This window comes from Camelus dromedarius, chromosome X (genome assembly GCF_036321535.1).
Source record: "Camelus dromedarius isolate mCamDro1 chromosome X, mCamDro1.pat, whole genome shotgun sequence".
NCBI classification, from domain to species: Eukaryota; Metazoa; Chordata; class Mammalia; order Artiodactyla; family Camelidae; genus Camelus; species Camelus dromedarius.
Genome location: NC_087472.1, coordinates 105,250,615 through 105,276,941, shown reverse-complemented (window position 1 = coordinate 105,276,941; position 26,327 = coordinate 105,250,615). Strand labels below are relative to the sequence as shown.

General features: G+C 41.9%; 1 protein-coding gene and 2 long non-coding RNA genes across 3 annotated transcripts in view; 1 reads left to right on the top strand and 2 right to left on the bottom strand.

Moving 5' to 3' along the window:
• Nucleotides 1-2,092: 2,092 nt before the first annotated feature.
• On the bottom strand, nt 2,093-3,766 carry LOC135320087 (casein kinase I-like). Its single transcript, XM_064482560.1, has one exon. The coding sequence runs from the start codon at nt 3,764-3,766 to the stop codon at nt 2,780-2,782; it is 987 nt and encodes a 328-aa protein (XP_064338630.1). The 3' UTR covers nt 2,093-2,779.
• Nucleotides 3,767-3,923: 157 nt separating this feature from the next.
• Nucleotides 3,924-26,327, bottom strand: part of LOC105100652 (uncharacterized) — a 67,456-nt gene continuing 45,052 nt past the window's right edge. The window contains exon 3 of the long non-coding RNA XR_010379251.1: nt 3,924-4,059. This is a non-coding gene — a long non-coding RNA (uncharacterized LOC105100652). The remainder of the gene's footprint in view (nt 4,060-26,327) is intronic.
• LOC116150825 (uncharacterized) lies at nt 14,223-23,790 on the top strand. The gene is made up of 4 exons (XR_010379453.1): nt 14,223-14,705; nt 15,452-15,579; nt 19,763-19,992; nt 23,345-23,790. It is a non-coding gene; the product is annotated as an uncharacterized LOC116150825 (long non-coding RNA).

Sequence of the window (26,327 nt, the reverse complement as noted above, 5' to 3'; positions counted from 1 at the left end):
CAAAAATCACTGTTGAAATCAAGAAAATTGTCCCTGCCAGACATGTTTGAGATTTTTTTTTTCCTGCAGTATTTTCTCTCCTCCATTTATAATCAGCTGTCTTTTGGGCATAATTTTTCCTTAAGAAAGGGGACATCCAAATGGAAGAAAACAACTTTGCAAGGGATTATCCAATAGTTAAAACTCTACATTTCAATGGAAAAAGTTGGCTCTATTTTCTGCATTCTTTCAAGGATTTGCTCCATGACCTTGGGTTTGTGTAGCCTATCTGCTCTTCCATCTGTGAAAAATAAAATGTTAAGGTCATGCTAACTCACTTCCTCAACTGATCTAGGGAATGATTGTTGTCTGTGAAGTTCTTTTAGATGTTTCAGTGAAATAGATGATGGAATTTTAAAATTAACCCCTCTGACATGGGCCAGTTCATTTTCACTGCCAGTACATTGTGATAAAGAATGAAGAATTATGTCCATGGTTAGTCCTAATTATGTCCATGGTTAGCACAGTATCTTGGAGTGATGCAATCACTGTGTGAATTTGTGTACTTTTAACTATGGGAGAAGAGGAGTCTGAGAAATCTCCTTCAGAGAGGGAGAAACTGTACAAAAGCACAAAGGTAAGGACCTTCCAGAATTATTTGTTACTTCATTTTTTGCTTGTATTGGCTGAATTTTTCAATTAATTCTCCAGAAACACATACTGAATATATGTAATATTCAAGGCACTATTGTGGATACAAAGACATTTTAGAAACCCTCTTTGCAAGATACAAAGGCTTTTGGAGTAAGAAACCACAAACTCAAATTCTGTCTACATCTTTCATTGGATACATGACCTTGGGAAACCTACTTATTTTATCTGAGCCTTAATTTTCTCATCCTGAAATGGAAATAATCATTATCTACCCATCCCTTAGCATTGCAGTGGGAAGGAAATGATATAAAGATGTAATATGCTCAGTAGAGCACCTGGAAAGGAGCCAGCAGTAAATATTAGCCATATGATGGTTTTGTTATATTAAAAAGTGTTTCACTGTTTCAGAATTGAATCTACTTTTGTTAAGAAAAAATTTCCAAAACGTGAGACACAGAAAGGTTACAGTGAGCCCTTCCAATGCCATACTAGAATGGTATCTACAAACCCACCTACAGGGCAGAATATGGGCAGCCCTGTTTGACTTATTATTTACTTGATTAGACCTAAAACTTTATAAAATTGAATGATAACTTCTAGAAAATTGATAAACTAAAAAAGATTTTTTTCAGGTAGAGATACAAATGATTTCTGTCTAGTAGAAAAGTTTTATGGTTTTACTGCCCCATTGGATAGTAACCATTTTGTCTCTAACTTGGCAATCTTTTTTCAGCATCCTTTCTTTCAGAGACTGTAAATATTTAAGTTTTTGGTATTCTTCTTTGGAGCAGCTATACCATCCTGCTGGCTCCCTTGTTCGTGAATTAAATAAATCTTTAAAACATGCTCTTTCACTGTAAGGATGTTAGCTATGTTTTTACCTTTTTGAAAAGTATCATTTGATAGTTTCAAACCTCATCTTTTTTCTCTCCTCTTTGAACTGATTAGGAGAGGAGAATATTTGAATGTTCCAGGATGCTCGTTGGAGGAGCTGAAATTGTCCTGATATTAAGAGGGCTAGGGTCATTCATAACAAAAGAGCTAGAGTTAAGGCAAAAAGTCACTGTACCTCAGTGCCTAACGCATAGTAGATTAGTACTCCCCAACCTTCAACACCCACTCCCATTCTTAAACATTAATATACCTTCAAAGTTTGAATCTGAAGTGCGTCTCTTTGGACAGCATACAGTTGGATCTGGTTTTCTTTATCTGTCTGACAGTCACTGCCTTCGGATTGTATTGTCTAATCCATTTATATTTATAGTTATTATTGATATGGTTAGATTTACATCTGCCATTTTGTTTTGTTTGTTTTCCAGATGTTTTCAGGTTTTTTTTTCCTTTAAGTTTTTAATGAACTTGTAAACAAAAAAGCTCCCATTTCACAATAAAAAAAAAAACTCAGATCATATAGATGTTTACAGTAAATACATTTATTTAAGCAACACAAGTACATGTTGTTATAAGATGTTAACAAAATTTCAGTGACAAATATGCTTTTTTTGAAAAAAACCAAGAACATTACAGAGTTAATGCAGAGCCCTAAGGATAATCTAACAGTCACTAAATTTTTCTTAAGTCTTCACTTTAGATGCTGTTACTTCTAGCCCAGGTAAGCAGGCAGAGTCTCATATGCTCAAACACTGGAATCTTTGGTTGCTACCGGATCAGCTGGCTTGCAAACAAGAAGCTAACCATTTTAAGAATGTTTTAAGTGAACAACTTGCAAATCCCAGGACGGATAAACCCTAAGAACACACAATTGTGAGCATTTACAACCATCACAACTGCAGCTGAAGACTGTTCATGCCGTTCTTCTGAAAGGAGATCTCAAAGCAGTATAGTTCAAAACAAAAGATTTTAACAAAAAATTGGCATATGCAGTTTCTCCACCAATTTGTGTGTCAACCATTTAGTTTACTTTTCCACTTGAAAAAATGCAATAGAAAACTGGACACCATGTTTCACTATCTCAGTTAATATTCATAATTACAGCAGTTACAACTCGGGACACAGCATCGCCAATGCTGCCCAGGTTGTCCACACCCACTGGCTAGTGTACATATGAACTAAAATCTCTAGATATAGGGAAAAACAAATGCTGCTTAGATCATCTGCTCTGCTTACTCTGTTCCTGGACTCATGCTTAGAAGCCTTTGGGGGTTTGGGCCTGCTGACCCTGCCCACTTGAAGAGGCTGCCTGCTGGGCTGCTTTCTGCTTTAACATTACCCAATCAAATGTGTAGTCATGGTGGTGGTTCAGGGTCCTGAAAAGCATGCGGAATAGCTGCCTCAGGTATACGTAATCTGGGGTTTCCTCAAAGCGCAGCCCACGACAATAGTTTAAGTACATGGCAAATTCTGCAGGAAACCCCTTACATAAAACTTCAACAGGTGTGGACATCTTCTTTTCGCTAATTTTTTCATATTTTTGCTTTTTTGTTGCAGCCTTTATTCCTTGCCATGGCAGGCTGGTTCTATTAAAATACATCAAAACATATCCTAATGATTCCATGTCATCTCGGCGACTCTGCTCAACACCAAGATGTGCATTGATGCTAGCATATCGAGGAGTGCCAGTGAAATTTGTATCTTCTCTGTAAGGTATGTGTTGCCTAGTCCTGCTGTCTCTGTACTTTTTGGCCAAACCAAAATCAATAAGGAATAACTTATTGCAGTGACGCCCAATACCCATTAGGAAGTTATCTGGTTTAATGTCTCTGTGTATAAAATTCTTTGTATGCAGATACTCAATTCTACTGATCATCTGGTCAGCTAACATAAGTACAGTTTTCAAAGTGAACCTTCTCGAACAGAAATTGAAGAGGTTTTCGAGGCTGGGTCCAAGAAGATCAATGACTAGCACATTGTAGTCTTTTTCCTGACCATACCACCGTATGTGGGGGATGCCGACCCCACCTTGAAGAACCTTATACAGTTTGCTCTCGTACAGCAAATGGGGATACCTGGATGCCTGAGATTCTAGCTTCACTGCCACTTCCTCGCCTTTGATGATGTTGATCGCCAGGTAAACGTCCCCAAAGGAGCCAGACCCGATCTTCCGTACCAGTTTATATTTCCCTCCCACAATTAACTCGCCCTTGGAGCTGCTGCAGACGCTGCTGCTCGCCATCCTAAGAGACTAAGATGGAGGCTGAGTCTAAGCCCCGACACCTCTAAGGGGAGGACGCAGGCCGCTGGAGCTCGTCCGCCCAGGAAGGCTGCTGAGGGCGGCAGGAAACGGGAAACGCTGGCCCTTTCTGGGCGCTACCGGCACCAGGAGCGGCCAGAGGGTACCTGATCGCCGCCGCTGTCCGGCTCCGTTTGGCCAGGCCGCAGATTGCTGAGAGGGTTCCCGCTGTTACCGGCTCGCCCACTTCTTCCTCGGCGGCCGCCGCTGCCTCGTTTTCGTGGCGAAGTCGCGGGCTGGAAAAGAGGTGTGGTGAGTTAGCGTCGCGATACCACTGCCACCACTGCCGCCGGCTCCCGCCCGGAGGGACCCCAGTCACTCGGCCGCCGCCACCATCTCATCGCTCCGGCTCCAGCTGACACAAAATGGCGCCCAGAGCTGGCGCCGGGCCACCTCCTCACGGCGCAGAGCACTCTGGGAAAGGGCGTCAGGGGGCTTCCGGTCCTGCCTGCCTCCCTCCCTCACTGCGTTGTATTACAGTTAAGTAGGTATTTTCTAGCGTGTTATTTTCATTTCTTCAATGATATTTGACATTTTTTAATTTCAGTTTTCTTCGTAATGGCTTACATTAAGCCGTTAATGGCTCTAGGGCTTACGGAATGCATCTTAATTTATCATATTCCACTTCACATATACTAACTTAATTCCAGTAAGATACAAAAACTTTATTCCTATATAGTTCCATTCTCTACCCCTATTTGAGGCTATTACTACTATACATATTATGGACATATATGTTAGAAACCAAGTAATATATTGTTATAATTATTGCTTTATATAATCTTATGTCTTTTAAAGAAGCTGAGAGAAAAAGGGAAAGCAAGTATATATTTATAGTTTGTTATATTAACTTTCTTATTTATCATTTTTGGTTCTCTTCATTTCTTCCTGTGGATTTGAGTTAGTGTTGGATATTATTTCCTTACTCCATACTCTCACAATTTAACTTCTTGATTAACAATAGAGCTTATAGTTTTAACCTCTGTTTTTTGTAGAGTTTTAGAGAAATAACCATGTCTTCTCTGACTCCATTTAAGATCTTTGTCAATAAATTTTAACCTTGTATCCTCACATCCAAAATAAAAATATTTGGATGTTAGTTAGCTCTTCCACACACAGGAAGACAAATACAGATATTTCATTGTTATTACTTAATCTCACCCTAAATCCTTTCTCCCATAAAAATACTTTAAAAACATGAAAAAATCAGAGGTCTTTTTGTGGACACTGGCTTGTTCGAACAAACTTCAAGGGTTTGGGTAACCTAATAGAATATTCTTTGACTCTTCAGCCTAAAAGATTTTCCTGGGGAAAGACAAAATTAGTTTTTTAGAGGCTTCTACTTTTGGTCTTTTTTCCCCTTAAGTTTCTAGGAATTCTGATAAGCAACTGCACTGTCCATTAGCACTGCACATTTTTTTAAATTGAAGTACAATCAGTTACAGTGTGTCAGTTTCTGGTGTACAGCACAATGTCGCAGTCTTGCATATACATACATATATTTGTTTTCATATTTTTTCCATTAAAGGTTATTACAGGATATTGAGCATAGTTCCCTGTATTAACACTATGCATTTTAATTTCAAAAACTCTAGTGCTGGTGACAGATTTCTCACTTTCCCCATATTTAGGCCTGTGCCTCCACCTCTAGCAGTATTTGCAGTTAGATGAAGAGATGGGGGAAGGGAGAAGACATGTCTATCTTGGGCTGCAAAATGGGAAATAATCCTAGTGTTTCTCCTCACAGAGAGGTTACATTGAGCCAGCGGTTTAGCAGTGCCCCCCAAACTTTCATGTGTGTGTTAATTACCTGGAGCTTAGTTACAATGCAGATTCTGATTCAGTAGACAGAGGAGGCAGCCTGAGAATCTGCAATTCTGATAAGCTCCCATCTAATGCAGGTATTACTGGTGGTTGGGGGACCGCACTTTGGGTAGCAAGGGTTAGGGCATGTATTCCCAAACTTCCTGCACACTGTAATCACCTAGGGAGTTTTTTAAAAGTTCCTTTTACCTGGGGCCCATGCTCAAAGATTCTGATTTGATTGACTGTGATTATGATAGTCATTTGCAGACAAGTTTGAGAATTACTGGGAGTTACGAGTCAAGAGTGTAAGAGACGATGGTCAAGCTAGGAATATCTTGGTTCAGTTTGTGCATCACTAAAATCCTGGTCAATACTGTTCCATCATTGAGTCTCTCCATGGCTAGTGTGTCCTGCCCATGGCTACCAGGTAAATCTGATTTCTATTCATATTCAGTTCAACTTTAGTACAGCTGCAGCCAGATACCCTTATAGCCATGGCATACCAACAGAGTTATCTGCAGGCAATAAAGGGACACAAATAGAAACAATTGAGAGACTGAATATACAAATGGACAATGGCCAGATCACATATGACAACAGAACTTTGATCCACAACTTCTACGCAACCAGCTCAGGAAGCCAAACCATAACCTCTACAGCATTGGCCCAGAACCTCAGGACTTGGTCACTGACTGCCAGCTTCCCTGTTTTTTGCCCTGACTTCCAACTCAGGACCAACCAGAGAAAGCTGAATGTGCTCCTCAAACCAGCCACATAAGATGCCCCACTTCTAATTATTCTCCTCCAGTTTCCCCATGTCAACAATCATCCATCAGGGCATACCTGGAGCCTTCCTCGTTTTCCACTCTAAAGCTTTCCCACTCCTCTGCCTGTCTTTGAGTCTCTGTAAGCGATGCTGGCTGACTCCCTTGCTCTGAAAAAAGAGCGTCTGGTTGTTCCCTTTTGGGCGATCTTCATTGACGTCCATACAATCATGCACCCAAGAGTCAGTCTGCCTTTTATTATCACCACGCACCAGTAATTCTAAATCATTTCAGTGATACATTATTCTCCCAGGTGAGGATGGACTGTTCCCATCACCCTGGCCCTCTTGGTGATGTCCCTGCTTTGTAGGCACTTTTCCTGCTAGTTTTTAAAACCCAGCTTGGTATCCAGGCTGCCCTAGGACTCCTCTAGACAGATCTCCTCTTCCTGAACTTGCTGTTCCTCACGCCTCCCATCTCTACAGCAAGTGCTCCTCCACTTCCAGAGACCCCCTTCAGCTGTGCTTCTAACTGTTCAAGATCACATCTTTTTCTGGGAGGTTACAAACTCTGACTCACTCCTCCTTCAATCTTCCCGGCAGCTCCCCCACTCCCCACCCCAACCTACGGGCCTGGCTCCAAACCTCAACTTTTCTCTTTGGTATCTGTTCTATTTCTTGCCAGTTGATCCCCAGCCCACTGAAAATTCACATTTACAGCATTGTATAGTTCACATGGGATAAACTAAGAGGCTCTTTTCTATGAAAAAAAAAGTGCCTGTGCCTTCTCCATTAGCAAAGCATGTTATTTAAAGTCAAAATACAGTTAACAAGCTGCTTCTAAACCAAAGTATCAGTTTCTGATAGGGCACATTAAGCCTATAGTTAGTTTTTTCAAAAAGCCACTTACTTTTGTTGTTCAGTTTTGCCTGTCTCCTTCCCCACTGCCACCTACCCTCACCCCCAAAATGCTTTTGCATTCTTCACTTATCTGGTGTATTCTGAAAACTTGCACATTGTGAAGTCTATTGCTAGAATATTCTTCCTACCATGTTGATTATGAATCAAAATAAAGCAGGAAAGTGGGGCGGGGGTATAGCTCAGTGGTAGAGTGCTTGCTTAGCATGCGCAAGGTCCTAGGTTCAATCCCTAGCACCTCCATTAAAACAAAACAAAATAAAGCAGCAAAGAAATAATAAAGTGTTAAGAAAAATGACCTCAATCTTGGAAATAAGACCAGCAAGGTTCAGGCTCTCCCTTCAGTGTCATCAACAGTGAGTTGCTTAACAAGCTCACCCCAGGACTACCTACAAGGCTGTGGCAAGTTACCTTTGTTTGACTTTTTATTATTTACTATTTATTAAATAAGATCCCAGACTATGAACTTCAGTGATAACATGGTGTATTTTGTCTGGTTGAGATGCTAATCATTCCTGATGGGTGGAAAAGATAACCCCAAAAGTTAGGGTTTTATTGTCCTGTAGGACAGTGAGTGGTTTCATATCTAACCTAGCAATCTCGTTCAAACATTCTTCTTTAATGCCTATAAATACATAGTTCCTCCAATTCTCCTTAAAATATCTTTATTGTCTCATTGATTCCATCATCAATGAATTGGCTAAAATCTTTGACACGAGCCACATTTTTAACTTTTTGGAAATTTTACTGTGAACAGAAAGTGCTGCCAGCCATTATCAGTAAACAAAGGATGCTGTGGCCATCAAGTCATCAGCCACTACCGCCGCCCTCCCCCCCCAACAGTGAACGAAGGGAACTCAGGATGCAGACGAGCAGGCAGCCCGCCTCTGCTGCCACCCGCAGCGGTGCCCCCTGAGGGGACTCAGGATGGGAAAGAACAGGACACTGGCCCTAGAAAGCCAGGTGCAGATCAAAGGAATGATTTCAGCAAGCCCAGACCTTTGCATCTTTCTGTACATAGAAAAGCACTGAATTCCTTAACTTGAGATATCTAGTTTCCTTGAATTAACAGTAATCTTGTCAAGTTCTGACTACATGGTCTTTGTTGCAAAACTCCTATATATCCTGGCTCCTCCCCTACCTCTTCGGCGCTGTTCCTTAGCACTGTATGAGGGGCTGCCTCCAACGCTCAAGTCCTCAGAATAAAACGTCCGCCAGATAAAACGTAACTCTCAACTTGTAGGTTGTGCATAATTTTTCAGTCGACAGTACTTTGAAAAGAGTTCAGAAAACAGCACAAAAGGCCAGTCATGGCCAATGTGGTGAATGAGAGAACGTAGATTCATCAGATTAGCACAGCTATTCTAACCCTTTCATGGATTCCCCCTTGTTTGGTTCTGTTCCTTCCCAACCTATACTATTAACTTCCCTTCAGGAACCATAGCCCTGGAGAAGCTATTCCACAACGTTCATTAAAAGAGGAATCTGAAAATGTAAATAGTATCTGTGGCCTCCAACCTGCCTGGTGAAGCACTGCTGGAAGGCCTGCGGATGACAGCAGCAACGTGCACACAGTGCACGGTTTCAGAGTCCGGGGGGGCCCGTGGGACCGGCCCACCACGCCCCAGAGCGGAAGGCAGGACAGGTTTTCCACACTGATAAGGAGTAATAAAGCACACTGACTCGAGTCCCCATGTCAGCCAGACGCGTATTGGAGTAGCAGTTAATTTTCATAACAATCTGGAAAGGTCTAGACACCCAGCAAGTTCTAACATCAAACCCCAGAGAAACCTTAGCTTCCCCGAAGAGGCGCATACTCGCTTGGGAAAATGTTCAGGGCAGCAACATATTTGAACAGCTGGGACCCTGTGTACAGCTCTGACACTGGGTATTTCATACAAAGGAGTCTTTTTCTCTTCCCCGCTCCAAAAAGGGAAAAGATCATTTCATGTTTTTATTTAAAAAGTAGTCATTAATCCTACTCGGTCCGTCAGGCAGCTTATCTGCTGGCTTCGTATTTATCACAATTCCCTGTCATGAAGTCTGTGTTTTCAATCATCTAGCATGTATATAAGTGGCTTTTTTCCAACTGAAAAAGCATTCCCTTTTTTGAAGATATTATAAGGCATGTTTCTCTCTTCAATGTAGTGTTGGCATTCAGGCTGCTGTTTGCAGTGTAGTCCACTATTTTATGTGCTATTTCAACAGCTCCGAAGTGTTGAGTCTATCAAAAAAAAAAAAAATTAGCTACCGAGGAGATACAGACTGATAGTGTTGATCTAAATCGTTAAGATCTCAACCCTTACGGAGGAGTTTTCAATTTATTCTAGTTTGAAACATTAAGGTGACCGAGTGAAAACATAAACTGAGTGAAAATCTTATTTTTCAAAAATCTTCTTTGCTAAAATACCTGGCGTCATTCCATCTTTTAAAAAAAAAAGGTTTTTTTATTGAAGTAGAGTCAGTTTACAATGTTGTGTTAGTTTCTGGTGTATAGCATAATAATTCAGTTATACGTATATATTCTTTTTCATGTTCTTTATCATATGGGTTATTTTAAGATAGTGAATATGGTTCCCTGTGCTACACAGTAGGACCCTGCTGTTTGTCTATTTTATATATAGTAGTTAGTATCTGCAAATCCAGAATTCCCAATTTATCCCTTCTCACCCCCTTCCCCTTTTTGGTAACCACAAGTTTGTTTTCTATGTCTGTGAGTCTGTTTCTGTTTTGTAAATAAGTTCATTTGTGTCATTTTTTTAGATTCCACATAAAAGTGATACCATACTGTATTTTTCTTTCTCATTCCATCTTTTGATAACTCTTGAACAAAGCTCTTTTGCAGTTATTAGCAGAAAAGGATTACCCAGGGCCTAGAGCAGTGCCCTTGTAATTGTTGGATGAATTTTCTTTAAGGTTATAGAAACAGCCTAAGTGATCAGTCTGTATACACTTCGCAGTGCCTTAGTCTAAGAATTTATCTGTCCCCAAATAAATCTAGAAAGCAGAGCTGAGGGATTGAGCAGGTCAGGGCTTCACTATTCCAGCTCTGCAAGGCTGAAGAATGCCTCCTTCCCCCTTTTACCGGAAAAAGGTTTCCTGATCAGGGATCTCCCCACCCCCGTGTTCAGTTCAGAGATCAGAGATGTGTTCGCCAGACGCTCACTGCTTTCCCTGCCAGTGAAGGGCTAGAAAACAGTCTGCTTTCTGGGGCTTTCTCTGGCTCCCCCTCCTCCCACATACCAGAGCTCTCTGTCAGGGAAGAAACCCAGAGAGGAATATAAAGAACCTAATGTACAATTTTTTTTTTCTGAAATGGCTTTAATGCTGGTTATTTTGCAATAGATTGAAAAAATCTCCCTGAAATATTGCTGCTCCCTTTTGGAGGTATTAGCTCAGGCTTTTCCCTTGCATTTTCCAGAAAATTCCATCTTCAAAGAGCTGAAGGCTCTTGCTCTGCTTAAAAGCTTCGGGGTCAGCCTTACCTCCTCTGGCCTGTGTGCTGCTTCTGACCCTCACAATTACTTCTTCTGCTGCGGGAGGCCCTTCACTTGCTGCTCCTAATTGGATTTGTAAATGGTGTCCTCACTGAAGAGGGGGAACTTGTCTGCTTTCTCCATTAGCCCTGCCATGAGGCTAAGATGGATGGCCCCTCCTAAATTGCTGGTCTGTTCCTTTCTCTGCCATAGCTGTCAGTTCTGACCCCAGAACATGGGTCATGAAAGCATGGTAGAAAAATCGGCCTCAAGTGGGTCTGCTCATTAGAAGAGCTTGCTTTGTGGCATTTGTCTGGAACCCTCCTAGTTCTGAGCCGCCCCTGCTGTGGTCCACCCCATCCCCGCCCCCTCCCCCAGTGTGAGTGGCTGCACCCTGGGGGCCCCCCAGCTCCTGGTCGGTTGGTGGCACTGCCCTCCCTGCTCCCAGGCCTCTGGGCCTTTCAGGGGAGAGGACCTGGCTTCCTCTCACTCTGCCCAGAGGCCTAGCAGAAAGGTGGGCCCTCAACTTCCAGTGAGCTGCTTCAGCTTCTAGACCACGCTGTCCAATATGGTAGCCACAAGCCACACTGCGGCAATTGAGCACTTGAAATGCAGCCAGTCCGACTGAGATGGGCAGTAACTACAATTTTACTAAATTCCAAAGACTTCAAATAAAATATATCCAAGAACATCCAATACCTCAGTACGTTTTTATATTGATGATATGTAGCAGTGACAGTATTTTGCATATGTTGGTTGAAAGAAAATGTACTATTAGCATTAGCCTCACCAGTCTCCTTGTACTTTTACTGAAGATGCAGCCACTAGAAATTTCAAATTCCACATGTGGCTTGCCTCTGTGGCTCGCATTCTTTTCCCATTGGGCAGCATAGACCACCTTCACTCAACATCCCGCTGCCTTGTTGGCCACACCACTCAATGTGATGGCCTCTTTCCACCTCGAGTGGCTCCCAGACACTCCTCAGTCATCCTCTAGGTTGGCATGACCATTTTTCTCCATTCAACTGTAAATTCTTAACCAAGACCATTTTAACTAGTATCTAAATGAAGCCAGTAAGTATTAATTAGGTCCTTATTGCTCTCAGGCACTCTGAGGCTTGGGATCTGTAGTTTTTTAAGAGTATGAAATAGATTGCTAAGAACATGTAGTCTATTGAGGCAGAAGGGATTATAAATAATTATGATAAAATGAGAAAAGTTCTAGAATAGATATATATATATAAAGCACTATTGGGACCAACACGAGTGCAATTAATTCTTCTTGTGATGACCATAGGCAACACCAAGAAGAGGCCCGAGTGAGGGAGTCCAAGGGACATGAAGGTGGAAAGTGCCTTGCAGGACCAGATGATGGAACTCCAGGAGGCCACAGGCAGTAAGACTGTAAGAGGTGTGATGGGACCATTTGATGGGATGGTTTGATGGGTCTGGCTGTGAGACAGGAGGGAAGGGGGCAGGGCACAACCAAAGAATGACACAGCAATTAAGGAAGTGACATAAACTGGTTAGAACCAACTCAGCCCAAGATGGTGGGGGATTTGCCTTCCAGTGGACCTTGAGCCTCATTATATGCTCATCGTCATACATTAGCTGCTAAATGGCACCCCCACAGGCTCCATGACAATTCTGAGGCTGACCATAAAAGGTCAAAAAGTGGGTGGTGGCCCAATTCCTGGAAATCTCTCCCCCTTCCCCGAAACAATTGGAATAATCCTCCTACTTGTCAGCATGTGAAATTACCAGGCCCATAAAAACAAACCACTCCCCACACCTCGTGGCCAATCTCAGCTTCCTAGATGACCCCATGCTCCAGGGCCGCCTCTCTTGCCTTTGAGATGGCCCGCACTCTGCCTATGGAGTGTGAATCTCCTAAGCCACCTCTCTTCCTTTTTGAGTCGGCCTGCACTCTGTCTATAGAGTGTGTTATCTCCCTGAGTAGCTAACTTTCACTTTACTATGCCTGGCTTTGAATTCTTTCCTGTGAGCGACAAGAACCTATTCTCAGGCAACAGCTTGGGCACTAGGTGATGCAGCTGCAGAGGACCAGATGATGGCGGTAGATGAGGATGCACGGATGACGGTGCCACACAGAGCCACAGGAGATAAGGCCACAGTCTTGCCAAGCACAGAGGCAGGAGAGGGGAGTTTTGGTGGGGACGCTGGAGCAGGTCACCCCACAGAGGCTGTTACAGGAGGGGCGTGGAGTGCTAAGCAGTTTCAGCCCCCGTGCTGCATCAGTCCTGACCCTGATCGCACGGGTCTTTTGGCATGCATCCCCTGGGCACCGTCAGGGGATGGGAGCCGGGGAACTTATGGCTCCCAGCTTCTGCAAAGGTTTGCAGGTCTGCTCTTTGATGGGAGAGCTGCTTTTGCACTGAAAAGCTTAGCAGAAACAATGACCTAGTTCACCTGCCTGGAGGCTGGCCAGCCTGCCAAGGCAGAACACTGGACGTTATTAAAAGTGAAAACTCATTCTCCAGCTAAACGCCTTGCTTGTCAGAACCTTCTCTCCACCTCTTTGAGACACAAAATCCAGGGTAATGAGCAGTGACAGAGCCCATGATTTTTTGTTGTTGTTCTTGAAACCCAAAGACAAACTGTTAGAGGACCCTCTCCGCTAAGGGGTGTTGCCAGCACACCTAGGACTGGACCCCAAACAGCAGGCAGCTCCACGTCTGTGCATCCAGAGCTAGTACTCCCACTCCTGGTGGCCTTAGCTGTCGCGTGCGGGGAGGGCTGGCGTGGTTCGGTGGGGAGGGCGCTCAGAGATGAGAAATGTCTTACTCCAAAAAAATCAACATTGGGGTTAGGTTTCTTTTATAAAGAAAACCCTGCCAAGCCAAGTTCATAGCACTGATTCTCTGCTAGATTTTTGGCTCAGGGGATTACATAGGGAACTTAAAAAAACAACAAAGAGCCGCACCCCTGGAGATTCTGATTTAATTGGTCTGAATTTTTTTTGAGAGCTCCGCAGGTGATTCCAATTGGCAGCCAAGGTTGAAAACCACTGGGTTAGATTTTCAAAGTCCATCCTTTTCTTTTTTCTTTTTTTTTTTTTTTTTTTTTGCTGTTTCCTTGGCACTCATTTTCTGCCTAAAGCAGGAGGAGGGAAAATTGAGGTTATTGACTCAAGCTTTGGGAAACCCAACAGGCAAGTACAAAGCAGGTGAGTCTGAGGCGTGTCCACGGGTGAGAAATCAGGGCTGCAGCAGGGAACCTCCCTTGGGGCAGGCTCCTCACTTGCTCGGCTGCTTTATCGCTTAGCAAAAGCCACAGCAGTTGTCCCAAAAGGGCCAGAAAGAAGCAGTTGCAGATCTCTGCTTTCCCTAAGGCTGTGGTTCTCAAGTAGAAACCTGGAAGGCTCTTTAGTACACAGATTGCAGATCCCATCCCCAGAACTTCAGGTTCAGTAGATGGGGTAGGGCCAGAAAATTTGCATCTCTAACAAGCTCCCAGGTAGTGCTGATGCTGCTGGTCCCCAGAAGGCAAGGGAGAAGAGGGTACTGAAAATAAAAATGCAGCAGAAAGTAGCAGACGTTTTCAATGAGCACCTACTATGTGCCTGGCCCCAGGCCAGACCTGGGGACCCAGAGGAGACCCTCCTTAACTTGGCAGTCTAGAGACTGAGCCCCCCAGACAAACAATTACATGTTCTTAGGTTCCGTGGAAGGGACCTCCACTTGCTTCTTGGAGATATACGTGGCTAGGAAGAGCATGACTGCCACCCTTGCTATATCAGAAGGCCAGACAAACTGCAAATTCAAACTTTCCTGGAATTCATAAGACAGCAAGGTCACAGGGCAAAGAAGTAACCCAAGATGGAAGGACAGACAGACATCTGCGGGAAAAGATGAGACATCAGCCCTTGCTTCCCTGGGGCAGATGCAGCAGGACATGGGTAAGAATTCACTAGAATATTTTTTTGTTTGTTTTTAAAATTATTTTTATTGAGGTCCTCTGTGGGTTTGGGGCCACAATTTGAAATCCATTTTGAGACCAGACCCCTAACTCTACCCCTTCCAGCTTCCCCAAATGACAGCCCAGCCATCGAGTAGGATTGAGGAGGGGTATGAAAAGAACCCATACCTTCCACTGGATCAGGCTCCTTCAAGCAAACAGGGAAACTGAAGGGGTCTGAACTGTTGGAGGAAGTCCCTGGTTTGGGGGCGGAAACCCAGTCAACAGCGGCCATGCTAATTGCTGCAAATGGTGTTTGTGGCAACAAGGTATCTGAAACCCTAGAACTGGGCCAGCTGTATGGACCAATAAGGATTCCTTTTGTTAACAACTTCTGTCCCTGGTGGGCTTGTCCACCAGCCCAATTTCCTTCTGCAGCTCTGGGCACATCCCTAGAGCTTCTCTCTCCTGACAGTGTTTCCGTTCTAGCCCCATCCTGTGCACAGCCTCACAGTAAATTCAAATGGGGTTTCCTTAGAATAAAAGAAGCCAAGTGAGTGCAGTCTCTTAAAAACTGCCAGTCATGGGGCAACTCCTGTAACTTTTTCTCCATAAAAGTTATAGCCGTGTAGGTCTGAGATAAAACTGGAATGTTATTGGAAGCTCTGAGATCTGAAAAGACTTGTACTGGACTTTCTGAAACCTTTCATGTAAAGCCCATGAATGTGTATCATTTTTCTTTCCTAGGGGCTTTTGGAGAACATAAAAGAATTCAATGGGAAAAAATGTTCATCTTTCAGAAAACGCTAATAACTAAGATATGCTGCTTCTTAATGAGAGGCCAACAAGAGTCAGGCTAACTCGAGGAGAGAAAGGTAATTCTTCATCTGCTTTATGATCCTTGTTCATTGTACCTTAAGTCTGCACAGTTTTCGGGACTCTTGGGTCTCTCTCTGGCCTATACTGAGTGGAAAGATGCCCAACTCAGGTCTTCCTTTCAGAATTTGTGTGAACAATTTTTATTTCCTGTAACTCCTTTCCTGCCCAAAACACTCCTTTTCAGCCATCACAGCTTTGTCCACATACCAGGAACCTGGGGAGAAATGTAGGCCCTGAAATGTTATTTCCTTGATTGTCAACATAAACTTTCTAGTATTTCTGGTAATTCTATTGGTAATTTATGGCTCTCAGTTTCCCAAAGTCCCTTGTGCTGGTGAATTCTTGGTATTTCTTTGAATCATTCACTTTCACTCAACCTCCCTTCAAGTTAATTTAAACTTTCAGAGGAGAATCAAACCCATTTTCCAACTCTCTGGAGTTGTGAGTCTTTTTAATTCTGTCCTCAAAATGAATTAGCTAGATGTCCCACGGATTGTCCCAAGAGCAAGCTTGGTCTGGATGAGTTGAAGGAGTCGCACATCTAGGATCTTTAAACTGAGCAGTTGTGACCCTAATCCCCAGCTCCATATTCTGGTCTCCACATAAACTGCCCTACACGGAGATCCATACTTAGTTCCAGAACTCTCTTGAAACTGGCCAACTTCTCCCCATCAGTAATTAACCCAGGCACAAATTGGATGTCCTGAGCTGGCGCTGAACTCAAGTTGGCCCTTTGTGTCTACTCTTATCTTATCCCCAGTATTGAAGCTTGGTCGTTAGTGAGTTGGTATGCAAGATTCGAGTGAAAAAATTCCCCCCACACTGTCCTGGCAGTTGTCTTAGCATTTTGGTTGAAGGAGACCACCTTTGTGAGGGAAAGTCATCCAATGCACGTGTGTTTTCACCAAAGATAAGCATGACATATGATTTCTTTCACTAGAACATTCACACGGATTTTCTAAATGTCCTTAAATACCACCAGAACTAAAAGCCTCATGTCCCAGGAGAATAATTGTATCTATACACACACAAATAAGCCGCAGAAGAGTATCACTGCATGGGAAATGGATTACATTAGTGAAATACTAAAGCAAGTAACAGTGTCCATTTGCCCATTCTTGTTAGGATTAAACTGAAAGTTGTTTATCTGCTGCTAGTGGCACAGAGAGATATCTTGGCTTTACTTTTGAAAGAAATTCTTGACACGGTTTCATTGTTAGGGATACAGGATCCAAGACAAAAAAAAATGTGCTTAAGGAGTGTACAAGAATTATGGTCCTCAGATCTTTATCCCTCCTGATGTTTTGAAAACTTGCCTGAAGAGAAATAACATAGGCCTGGGCTAGAGGGACAGGAAGGAAGGGGAGGCTGAGTGAACAGCCAGGAAGCTGGGAGTAGCAGCTGTTCTGCTTTTCTGAGCAGGGGGAATAAAATTAGACAAGAGTTACAAACATGCGTGTGTAAAGTAACAACAGGTCTGAGCCGGGCCGAGTGGTGGTGGGTCCATTTGCTGGTGCGTAAAGGACAACTAAAATTAGTTCATGAAAAGTTCACAGAGGGAAGCAGAGGGCGTGTACTCGGCGTGGTCCTGCTCTTTCTAACCCAGACTTTTCCTGCTGCGGGCGTGTGAAAAGCCCATGGAGGTTCAGCTCATTCTCCATCTCAGTTGATTTCCACTAAACCAACAGACCAAACCTCATTTCTTTCTTTTTTTTTCAAAATTAATTTAATTTTTAAAAATTTTTGGTAATTAGGTTTACTTATTTATTTTTAGAGGAGGTGCTGGGGAACGAACCCAGGCCCTTGTGTATGCTAAGCATGCGCTCTACCACTTGAGCTATACCCTCCTCCCCACCAAACCCCATTTCTTTTTATTTCTGCTTTTCAACATTCAACCAGGGCGCTGCTTCATGATGGCCACAGCTCTGCATCAAAGGCCTGCAGACAACTTTTCAGGCTTGAGTCATGCATCCACCTGGATTAATCTTTATGCAAAAGTCTTCATTTAGGCCTCCTCTCTTGGCTCTTGCTCCAAAGCCAACCACTGTAAACTACACAACGTGGCTCTGTCTGTACTCTACTCTTTCAAATCAGAGTAAGGGAAGCAGTCACCCTAGACATTTGTTTATTCAACGTAGACTTCATAAGCGTGCATGTGCTCTTGGGCTGGCTTGCTTCCCCTCCTCCTCTTCCCCACACCCTGGGCCTGTTCTTATCCAAATCATAGTGTGAAGAGGATGCCATCATGGGAAAAAGTAGTACTTAAGTCTTTAGGTAAATTCTTTTTCACAACCTAATGGATAAATTGCTTGGACTTCACTAAAATCAGCTCAATTACTTAACACAATTATTGAGTCTGTAATATATATGATACCTTGCTAGGCACTGGGCAAAATGTGGGTAATGAAGGAGACATAAATCCCTGCCTTCGTGAAACTTACATTCTAGCAGTGATGTAGGAAAGCGGTAAGGAGGGAAGAGGGTAGAGAAAGCCGGGGGGGGGGGGTAGGGCAGTTTGACCAAGGCTGGTCCACGGAGGTGATGTTTGCCAGAGATGTTTGAGCAAAGAAAGGAAGGAGGAGATGGGAGCCAAGTGGACGCTGGGGAAGAGCGTTCCTGGAAGCTGAAGCAGCAAGCGCCAGGGCCGCGGAGTGAAAGCCCAGAAAGCAGGGACGCCCAGGCGCCAGGGCCGCTGCGGGCAGTAGGTGGGGAGGCAGGTCACTGTTTGAAGTAGTAATTAAAATTTCAAAACACAGCATTCTTTCTCAACCTGAGTCTTCCCAAAATTGTGTTTCTGATTTTTCCTTCCCCATCTAGACAAGAGAAATGATTTGAGGCGCCAGGTGTATTACTACTAGAAGTGTTAAAAATAATAATAAGGCCATGCGATCAGATCCACTTTTAATTATTGCATTGATTATTATCATAATCATTGTCATCACCACCATGAACACTAGTAACACAGTTGACATAATCTCATTTGACCCTGTGATAATGCCCAGATAAGTGTTATTTTCCCATTTTGCAGATAGGGAAACTTTTCAGATGCATTATGTGACTTACCTAAAATTACTCAGCTAGTAAATGCTGGTGGGCTATGGACTAGAATCCCAATATTATTTTTGCCAAATCACACTACTTCAATGCCAGCAGCATCCAGTATACCTGCTCCAAACGTCTCTACTCTCTACACTGTCTCCCTTTCGTAGCTAGAAAAGATTGGATTACCTAATAAGGGAAAAGTAGATCAGATGATGATGCTTATTACAGTGTTAAAAATCATCGTTAAAAATGAGAAACAACCTGAAAGCCCAATGATGAGAAACAGATCAGTATGGTAGGGAATATAATGGCCGCCCAAAGATGTCTACTTCCTGCAATTTGGGAATATGTCACCCACCTGGCAAAGAGGGATTAAGGTTGCAGATGGAATTGAGATGGCTAATCAGGGAGATTACTGAGTGGGCTCGCTGTAATCACAAGGGTCCTTAAAAGTGGAAGAGGAAGAAAGTCACGGAGAGATGCAATATTGTGGACTTTGAAAAAGGCCAGGAAACGTTCTCCCCTAGAGCCTCCAGAAGGGAATGCAGCCCTGCCCACACCTGGATTTCAGCCCAGTGAAACCCAGGCCGGACTTCTGACTCCTGAAATTGTCAGATAATAGGTCTGTGTTTTAAGCTGCTAAGTTTGTGGTGATTTGTTACAACAGCTATAGAGAACCAATAAAGTCAGTCAACATGGACTATGTATTTAGGGTCTGTCATGCAGAAATTTAAGTATGTGTGAGGTCTACGTGATAACAAAAAGTATTTAGGATCTGCATTTACAAAGCAGTATGTAGACATGTATATCCAGTGCGGTCAAAACTATGTTTGAAAAACAAAGAAACAAAAACCTGAGTTCAGTGGACATAAAATCTGGGGAGAAAATTCACAAAATTGTGGACGATGAGTAATGAGTGAAGAGATAATGCTGATTCATTTTTCTTTTCTTTCAACTTTTATGTGTTTTCCCAACTTCCTTTAATGGTTCTGTATGGAGAAAATACTAAGTTTTCAATTGATTTATGAAAGTAAAAACCCCATTCAGAGAGTCATAATGATAGATGCCGCCCAACCAGGCCACCATCAATTATTACATCAGCGGTAAAGCACCATTATCCTTTCCTCTTTTATCTAGGTAGCCATACGGAGAAACAGTTACTGTTTTAGCAGCTGGTACCAGAATTCCTCTGTAGAAAGAGACCCGTCTTAATTGAGAAGTTGAAAAGACTTTATCAAGTCCACTGGAGAGAAGGAAGTCCTCAGATTTCAGACTAGAGAAGGAAGAGGCAGGCAAGGGGACTGAGGCTGCTTGGAGCTTGAGTCGGGAAAAGGTGAGGTCGGAAGAAGACATTTGAAGGAAAACAGGTACCTACTGCATGTTTGCAAAGAATTCACTGTGTTATAGCTTGGATGGCTCCTTGTTACCCCCAGTCTTCAGCAAAACTGTAACTTATCCATGTTTGATTGGATTTCATGGGGAAACTAGTAAGAGGGCAAGGTTTGTGTCAAGGTTGACTCGCAGTTGAAACTGGGTTAGCTTGTGAAGATGAGAGTGCTGAGATCTGAATCACATGTCCCTATACAGTAGAGTCACTGTCCACTGGTAGTGAGCTTTGCTCAGTCACCCAGGGCCCCCACCTGTGGGTTCACTGCTCTCTTCACCATCTCTGTTCACCCCGACCTAGGGTAACTTCTGGCCCTCATGCACCACATGGTGCCTCGCCGAAGAGCGAGTGTTTGCAGTTATCTTAATCCCTTGGGTTGCATTTCATATACAAGACAACCTTAGAAATCAGCCCCTGGATTACGGGATCTGTGCGGGCTTGTTGCAAAGCAATCACTAAACGGATCCCCCGAGGACCTGTGAGAGGCTCCTCCCCACTGCTGTTCCTCAGAGACTGAGCATGAGATGGTCGCAGAGCTGGGGGCCTGCAGTTACTCAGAGGACTTGTGGTACCTGGGCTGTCCTCCAAGGCCCAGAAGATGCCAGGAAGGGGAGTTTGTTAGAAAACCCTATGGGGACTCTGCATCCTCCAGGGAGGCCCAGAGAGCTGAGTAAACTTAACTCCCCCAGATGCTGCAGAAAGAGCTCAGAACTCCTGAGGTGCCCATGATTGAAAACAAGGAGTCTTCCCTGGAGATCCTCTGGGCTGGAGCCAGCATTGCTCACAGCAATCTCTCCAGTGGCAATAGCTTCTTGGCTTTTGTCCAGTCCTGTTTTGAGGGCTCCGTGAACCAGAACTCCCTTGGGATCAGGTGATATCCCAGAGGTCTCATGTCTGCAGTGGGTAGTAAAACCCGTCACCTAGAATGTCAGGGAGTAGCAGTAATGATATTAGTGTGTGCACACACACGTTGTGTTCATGCACATGCACATGCACATGTGTACACTTGTGCCTGTTTGTGCCTGTTAGGATGGCAGGACTGGACCCAGATTTTGTGGCTCTGAAACTGAAATGATTTTGAGGGTCCTTTTTAACAAAAAAAAGAATACTACATCACAAGTTCAAATTTGGGTATAAAAATAAATCCAAGTATCTACTTAGAATGAGAAAAAAGATTACAACAAATTACACAAAGAAGTTAGCAAATACCAAAAGCATCACAAAATCTAGAAAAATAACTTATCTTAATTAACTCCCTGATGTAGGCCTATAATATATTTTTTACATTTTTTTAGCTGGATTTTCTTTGATCAACTCTTCAAATGACTAGGATTTTGTCACTGTTTTCTGTAACAGGAATTGAAAGTCCTTTCCTTTATCTAGCATGATTGATTAATTTTTCAAAAAATTATTGATAGTTTAGAAATTGATTTTCGGCTTCCTAATTCATTTTCAAGTTGAAATGACAGTCATTGCCAAAACCGTCATGTTAATTTTTAGACTCTGTTGTCACGTCTGGAAAACCTATCACATTTCTTTCATGTATAAGCACTCAGATTTCAGGGCATTTCAAGTCACTACACACAGTGACTAATCTTAAACATTCTTTGAACCGATGACACTCATTTAACAGTTTGTCATTGATGTCCTTATTTACTGCTATATTTTGATTTCTGTGTTAACCATTGTTAATATTGGTATTTCTTGTCAAATTGGCAAGAAATTTAATTTTATTCAAATGTACTTATATGATTCACTTCTTTTCATTAACTGGATTAGCAGATAATCCAAGAGCTTGCTCATTACTTCTTTTTTTAATTACTGCTATTCAAAATTCATTTCTTCCTCTTTATGTATTATTGATTTTGTTAGTGATCTAAAAGAGTCTTTCAATTATAATTTATTTCTCCAATCAGTATAATTTATATTGATTTCAAATATACCTGATATATTTCTATTGAGTTCATGTATAGCACATATATTTCTTACATATTTTTCATTAATTATACAGTGAAATGATATATTTATAATAAAATGCATACAAAGCATATTAAAATATTTTTCACATATTTGAAAATATATCATATGAAATATATTTCACATATATATATAATTTCACTTTATAATGAGTTTATAATTGTATACACTGGGCTATCACAGTCTATTCCTAAAGGGAAAGAACTTCCATTTTGACTTGGGGTTATTGAGAACTAAATCCTCTACCTATAATTCTGACTGCCTCACGATTGGAAGGTTTTCCACAGACTAGCTTCTGGCTTTCTGTATTTCAAGTCTTCTTTCTCCCCTACTACGCCGTACTTCTAGGTATGACAGCACGCGTCAATATTGTTTGCCTCTGGCCCTCAGTGTCATGATGTCAAGTGAGTCATCCCAGTAGGTGGTAGAAGTATCAAGTGAGTCATCCCAGTAGGTGGTAGAAGTATCCCCAAAAGCCTTTCCTACATCAGGATGGCTAGTTGTCACTGAAATATGAAACACAAATATGTCCCACTAAAACCAAACTCTCCCTCATTCACCTCCACCTTGGTCAGATTTCAAAAATGTCATGACCATCTCCAGTGCCACCCAATACAAGAAAAGGAAGTCATGGTGGAAAGAGACAGCGGTCTTAATTATTTGTGGGGGAGATAAATTACTTTTGCAGATTTTACAAACAACACACAGGACCATGCGAACATATTACCCTGGAAGGAGCCTGCGTGTGCCGTGGTGCCCTTAAGCTTCCTTAGCTTCCTGATCAACCCACCACAGGAGGCGAGAGAAGGTGACTGGACAGCGCCCTCTACTAGCACTTTTTCTGTTCTCTCAGACTGAATCCACCTATGTTTTCGCATGTGCCTAGTTTGTAGTACATCTCAGACATGCCAGGTTTCTTTCACTCCTTGTTCCAACATTTCCAGTTGAAACAGCTATGCTAGAAGCATGGTTTAAAGTTATCTATTATAAACGGAAACAATGTTTTAGCAGTTATTTTTCCCAAATGAAGCAAGAATTTGACTTTTCAAGTTGACAAGGAATTTTTATCTGACAATTTCAATAAAGCTAATACTTTGCCAAAGTCAAGACAAGAGACCAAAGGAAATAAAATTATTTTTATAATACCGCAATCAGAAAAGTTTCCACTTGTTCTGAAAACAAGAGCGCAAGTAAAGTGTAAAAGAAGCCACCGGAAAGTTGCTTTAAAAGGCTTTATTCTTCTGACTAACAATTCTTGCCAATTTGAATAAGATTAGCTTTTCTTTTTAAATCTCATCTAGAAAGCTTTATAAAATGAATCTAAATTTATTAATCATTTTTGTATCTTTCATCAGTGGCCCAAAAGATTTTAATAAAGACTACACTGATGCTGGTTGGAATGCAGTTTGGTGCAGCCATTGTGGAAAACAGTATGGAGATTCCTCAAAAGACTAAAAATAGGCTTACCATATGACCCAGCAATCCCACTCCTGGGCATATATCCAGAAGGAACCCTAATTCAAAAACACACCTGCACCCCAATGTTCATAGCAGCACAATTTACAATAGCCAAGACATGGAAACAACCTAAATGTCCATCGACAGATGACTGGATAAAGAAGATGTGGTATATTTATACAATGGAATACTATTCAGCCATAAAAATGTCAACATAATGCCATTTGCAGCAACATGGATGTCCCTGGAGAATGTCATTCTAAGTGAAGACCGAAAGAGAAAGAAAAATACCATATGACATCACTCACATGTGGAATCTAAAAAAAAAAAAAAAAAAGACAAATGAACTTAAATATAAAACAGAAACAAACTCACAGACATAGACTACAAACTTTTGGTTGCCAAGGGGGAGGGGGTGGGAAGGGATAGACTGGGAGTTTGAGATTTGTAGATACTAACAGGTATATATAGAATAGGTAAACAAGTTTATACTGTATAGCACAGGGAAATATATTCAAGATCTTGTAGTAGCTCATGGTGAAAAAGAATATGAAAATGAATATATGTATATTCATGTATGACTGAAGCATTGTGCTGTACACCAGAAATTGACACAACATTGTAAACTGACTATAACTTAATTAAAAAAAAAAGACTCCACTGACATTAGTTGATCCATCTTAAGAATAATGACTGTGTAGATTCAGACTGGGAAAAATAAACCTATGTCCTCCTACTTCTTGATGAATTCTTTCTGGTCCGTGTGTGTGTGTGTGTGTGTTTGTGTCTCTTTTACACAACCCAGCCAAACACTTCCTTTTCCAAATATGATCATCGTTATCTCTCACACCAGTGGAATTTTCAGCAGTCTAAAAGTAATTTCAGTTCTATGGAGTCAGAGTGTTTTTAGTTACTGCTGCACAAACAGTGGGGTTTCACATTAGATCCACTGTGAAACACTATAAAAGACTCAGAACGTGATGGAAACATGAGAAAATGCTTTGGAAATTAGGATACCTAAACCTGATTAAAATCAATATCTATAATAGCCAAAGGATAAAATCCTAGTGTTCACAGTTGACTTAGAGGCTTGATAGGAATTATCTTGCCTTTCTCTCTTCCTCATCTTCTACTTGCCCTGTGTCCTTTATTCTGCATTTCAACATCAGCTAGGATTGGCTTTAGCCCCATACTTAACCCCGTCTTCCCAGCCTTCATCAAAAATCCTAAATCTAGGAGCAAGAAGCTAGGTAGGCTGTAGGCAAAAGGTGTGCCTAAAGCAAGTTGTTTCCTTCTTGTTTTCTTCCTAAGCTACCTGCTTTTGATTTTAAATTTTTGTATAACTGAATTAACATTTCCCCTCCTACATATATATTGTGATAGATAGAAGTGATTTGCTTCATTACCACCTTCAACCATGCAAAGTTAACTTTTTCAATTTGATTCACGTTGCTTACAAATACTACAATGAAGACTGGTGACTGAATTCTAATAATTGCACAATTCTTATGAAAAGCTGGATGGTAAAAATGAATATTCATGGAGATTGCCTAAGGAAAGTAAAATCCATTGCTGATGATAGATATTCATGGACTCCAGACTAAGGACGTGTGTTATTACTGATAGTGTTAATTAGTTATTGCTGCATAACAAATCCACCCCCCCCCCCAATTCTCAGGAACTTGAAGCAGTAAACATGTGTTTTTCATACACAGGTCTGTGGGTCAGCTGTAGCTTGGCTGGATTCACTTGGGGTTAGGAGGGCTTAGCTTAGCTCCAAGCTGCAGGCTCGTTTTAAGTTTCTTCCTTCTCCTTGGACCAGCAGCTACTAGAGGCACATTTTCTTATGGGGAATCACAGGAGCCTAAGAGGTCAAGCCCAATCACACATGTGCCCTTCAAGCTTTAAAGCCCCAGTCAAGTTTGCAAGCTTTCCCCTGGCTAAGCTCAAAGTCAAGGGGCGGGGATGCAGACTTCACCTCCACGATTGCAACGTTGGGTCCCACGGCAGAGGGAGAGAGGGAAGAATTAATGACGGTCATCCCGTCTTTCACACTGACCAGTTTTAATCTGTCTGTGACTTGATTTCCCCATTTGCGAAATAGAACACAGCTGTTAACCACTATATATAAAAATAGATAAACAAATTTCTTCTATATAGCACAGGGAACTATATTCAAAATCTTGTAGTAACCTATAATGAAAAAGAATATGATAACAAATATATGTATATATGTATGTGTGTGTGTGTGTATGTGTATATGTATGCATGACTGGGAAATTGTGCTGTACACTGGAAATTGACATGCTGTAACTGACTATACTTCAATTGAAAAACAAAAAACAGAACACAGCAAAAGCAAAAAACTCTACACTCTCGAGTTGTAAGGATTAAAGCACTTAGTGCCTGGCACACACACACGCAAGCTTAATAAATAAAGTTAGCTGTTACTACTATTGCTGTTGACATACCCCGATTATCCAATGAGAGGAAGAAGTGAAGCCTTAGGAATAGCCATACCTTGGACCTTTCTTTATGCAGCCATCAGAAACAGCTATGAAGAGATGCAATAATTTGGAGAAATGTTTCTGCTTTAATAATGAAAAAACAAGCAGCATATGTAAAAATATGTGGATGTGATTCCAGCAATGTAAAAAGAAAATCTATACAAATTAAAAATGTGAAGGAAATACACCAATCATTAAAGCAGCTGATTCTGAAGGTGATTTTCTTCTATTTTCCTACAGTTCCCAGTTTTCTATAATAACATGTATTTTTTTCAAAAAGTTTAAAAAAAATTGCTAAAAAGAAAAAGAGATCTGGGGTTTGGGCCTAGAATATGAGGAGGAGACCCCACCATTCATTTTTTTTCTCTTGTCT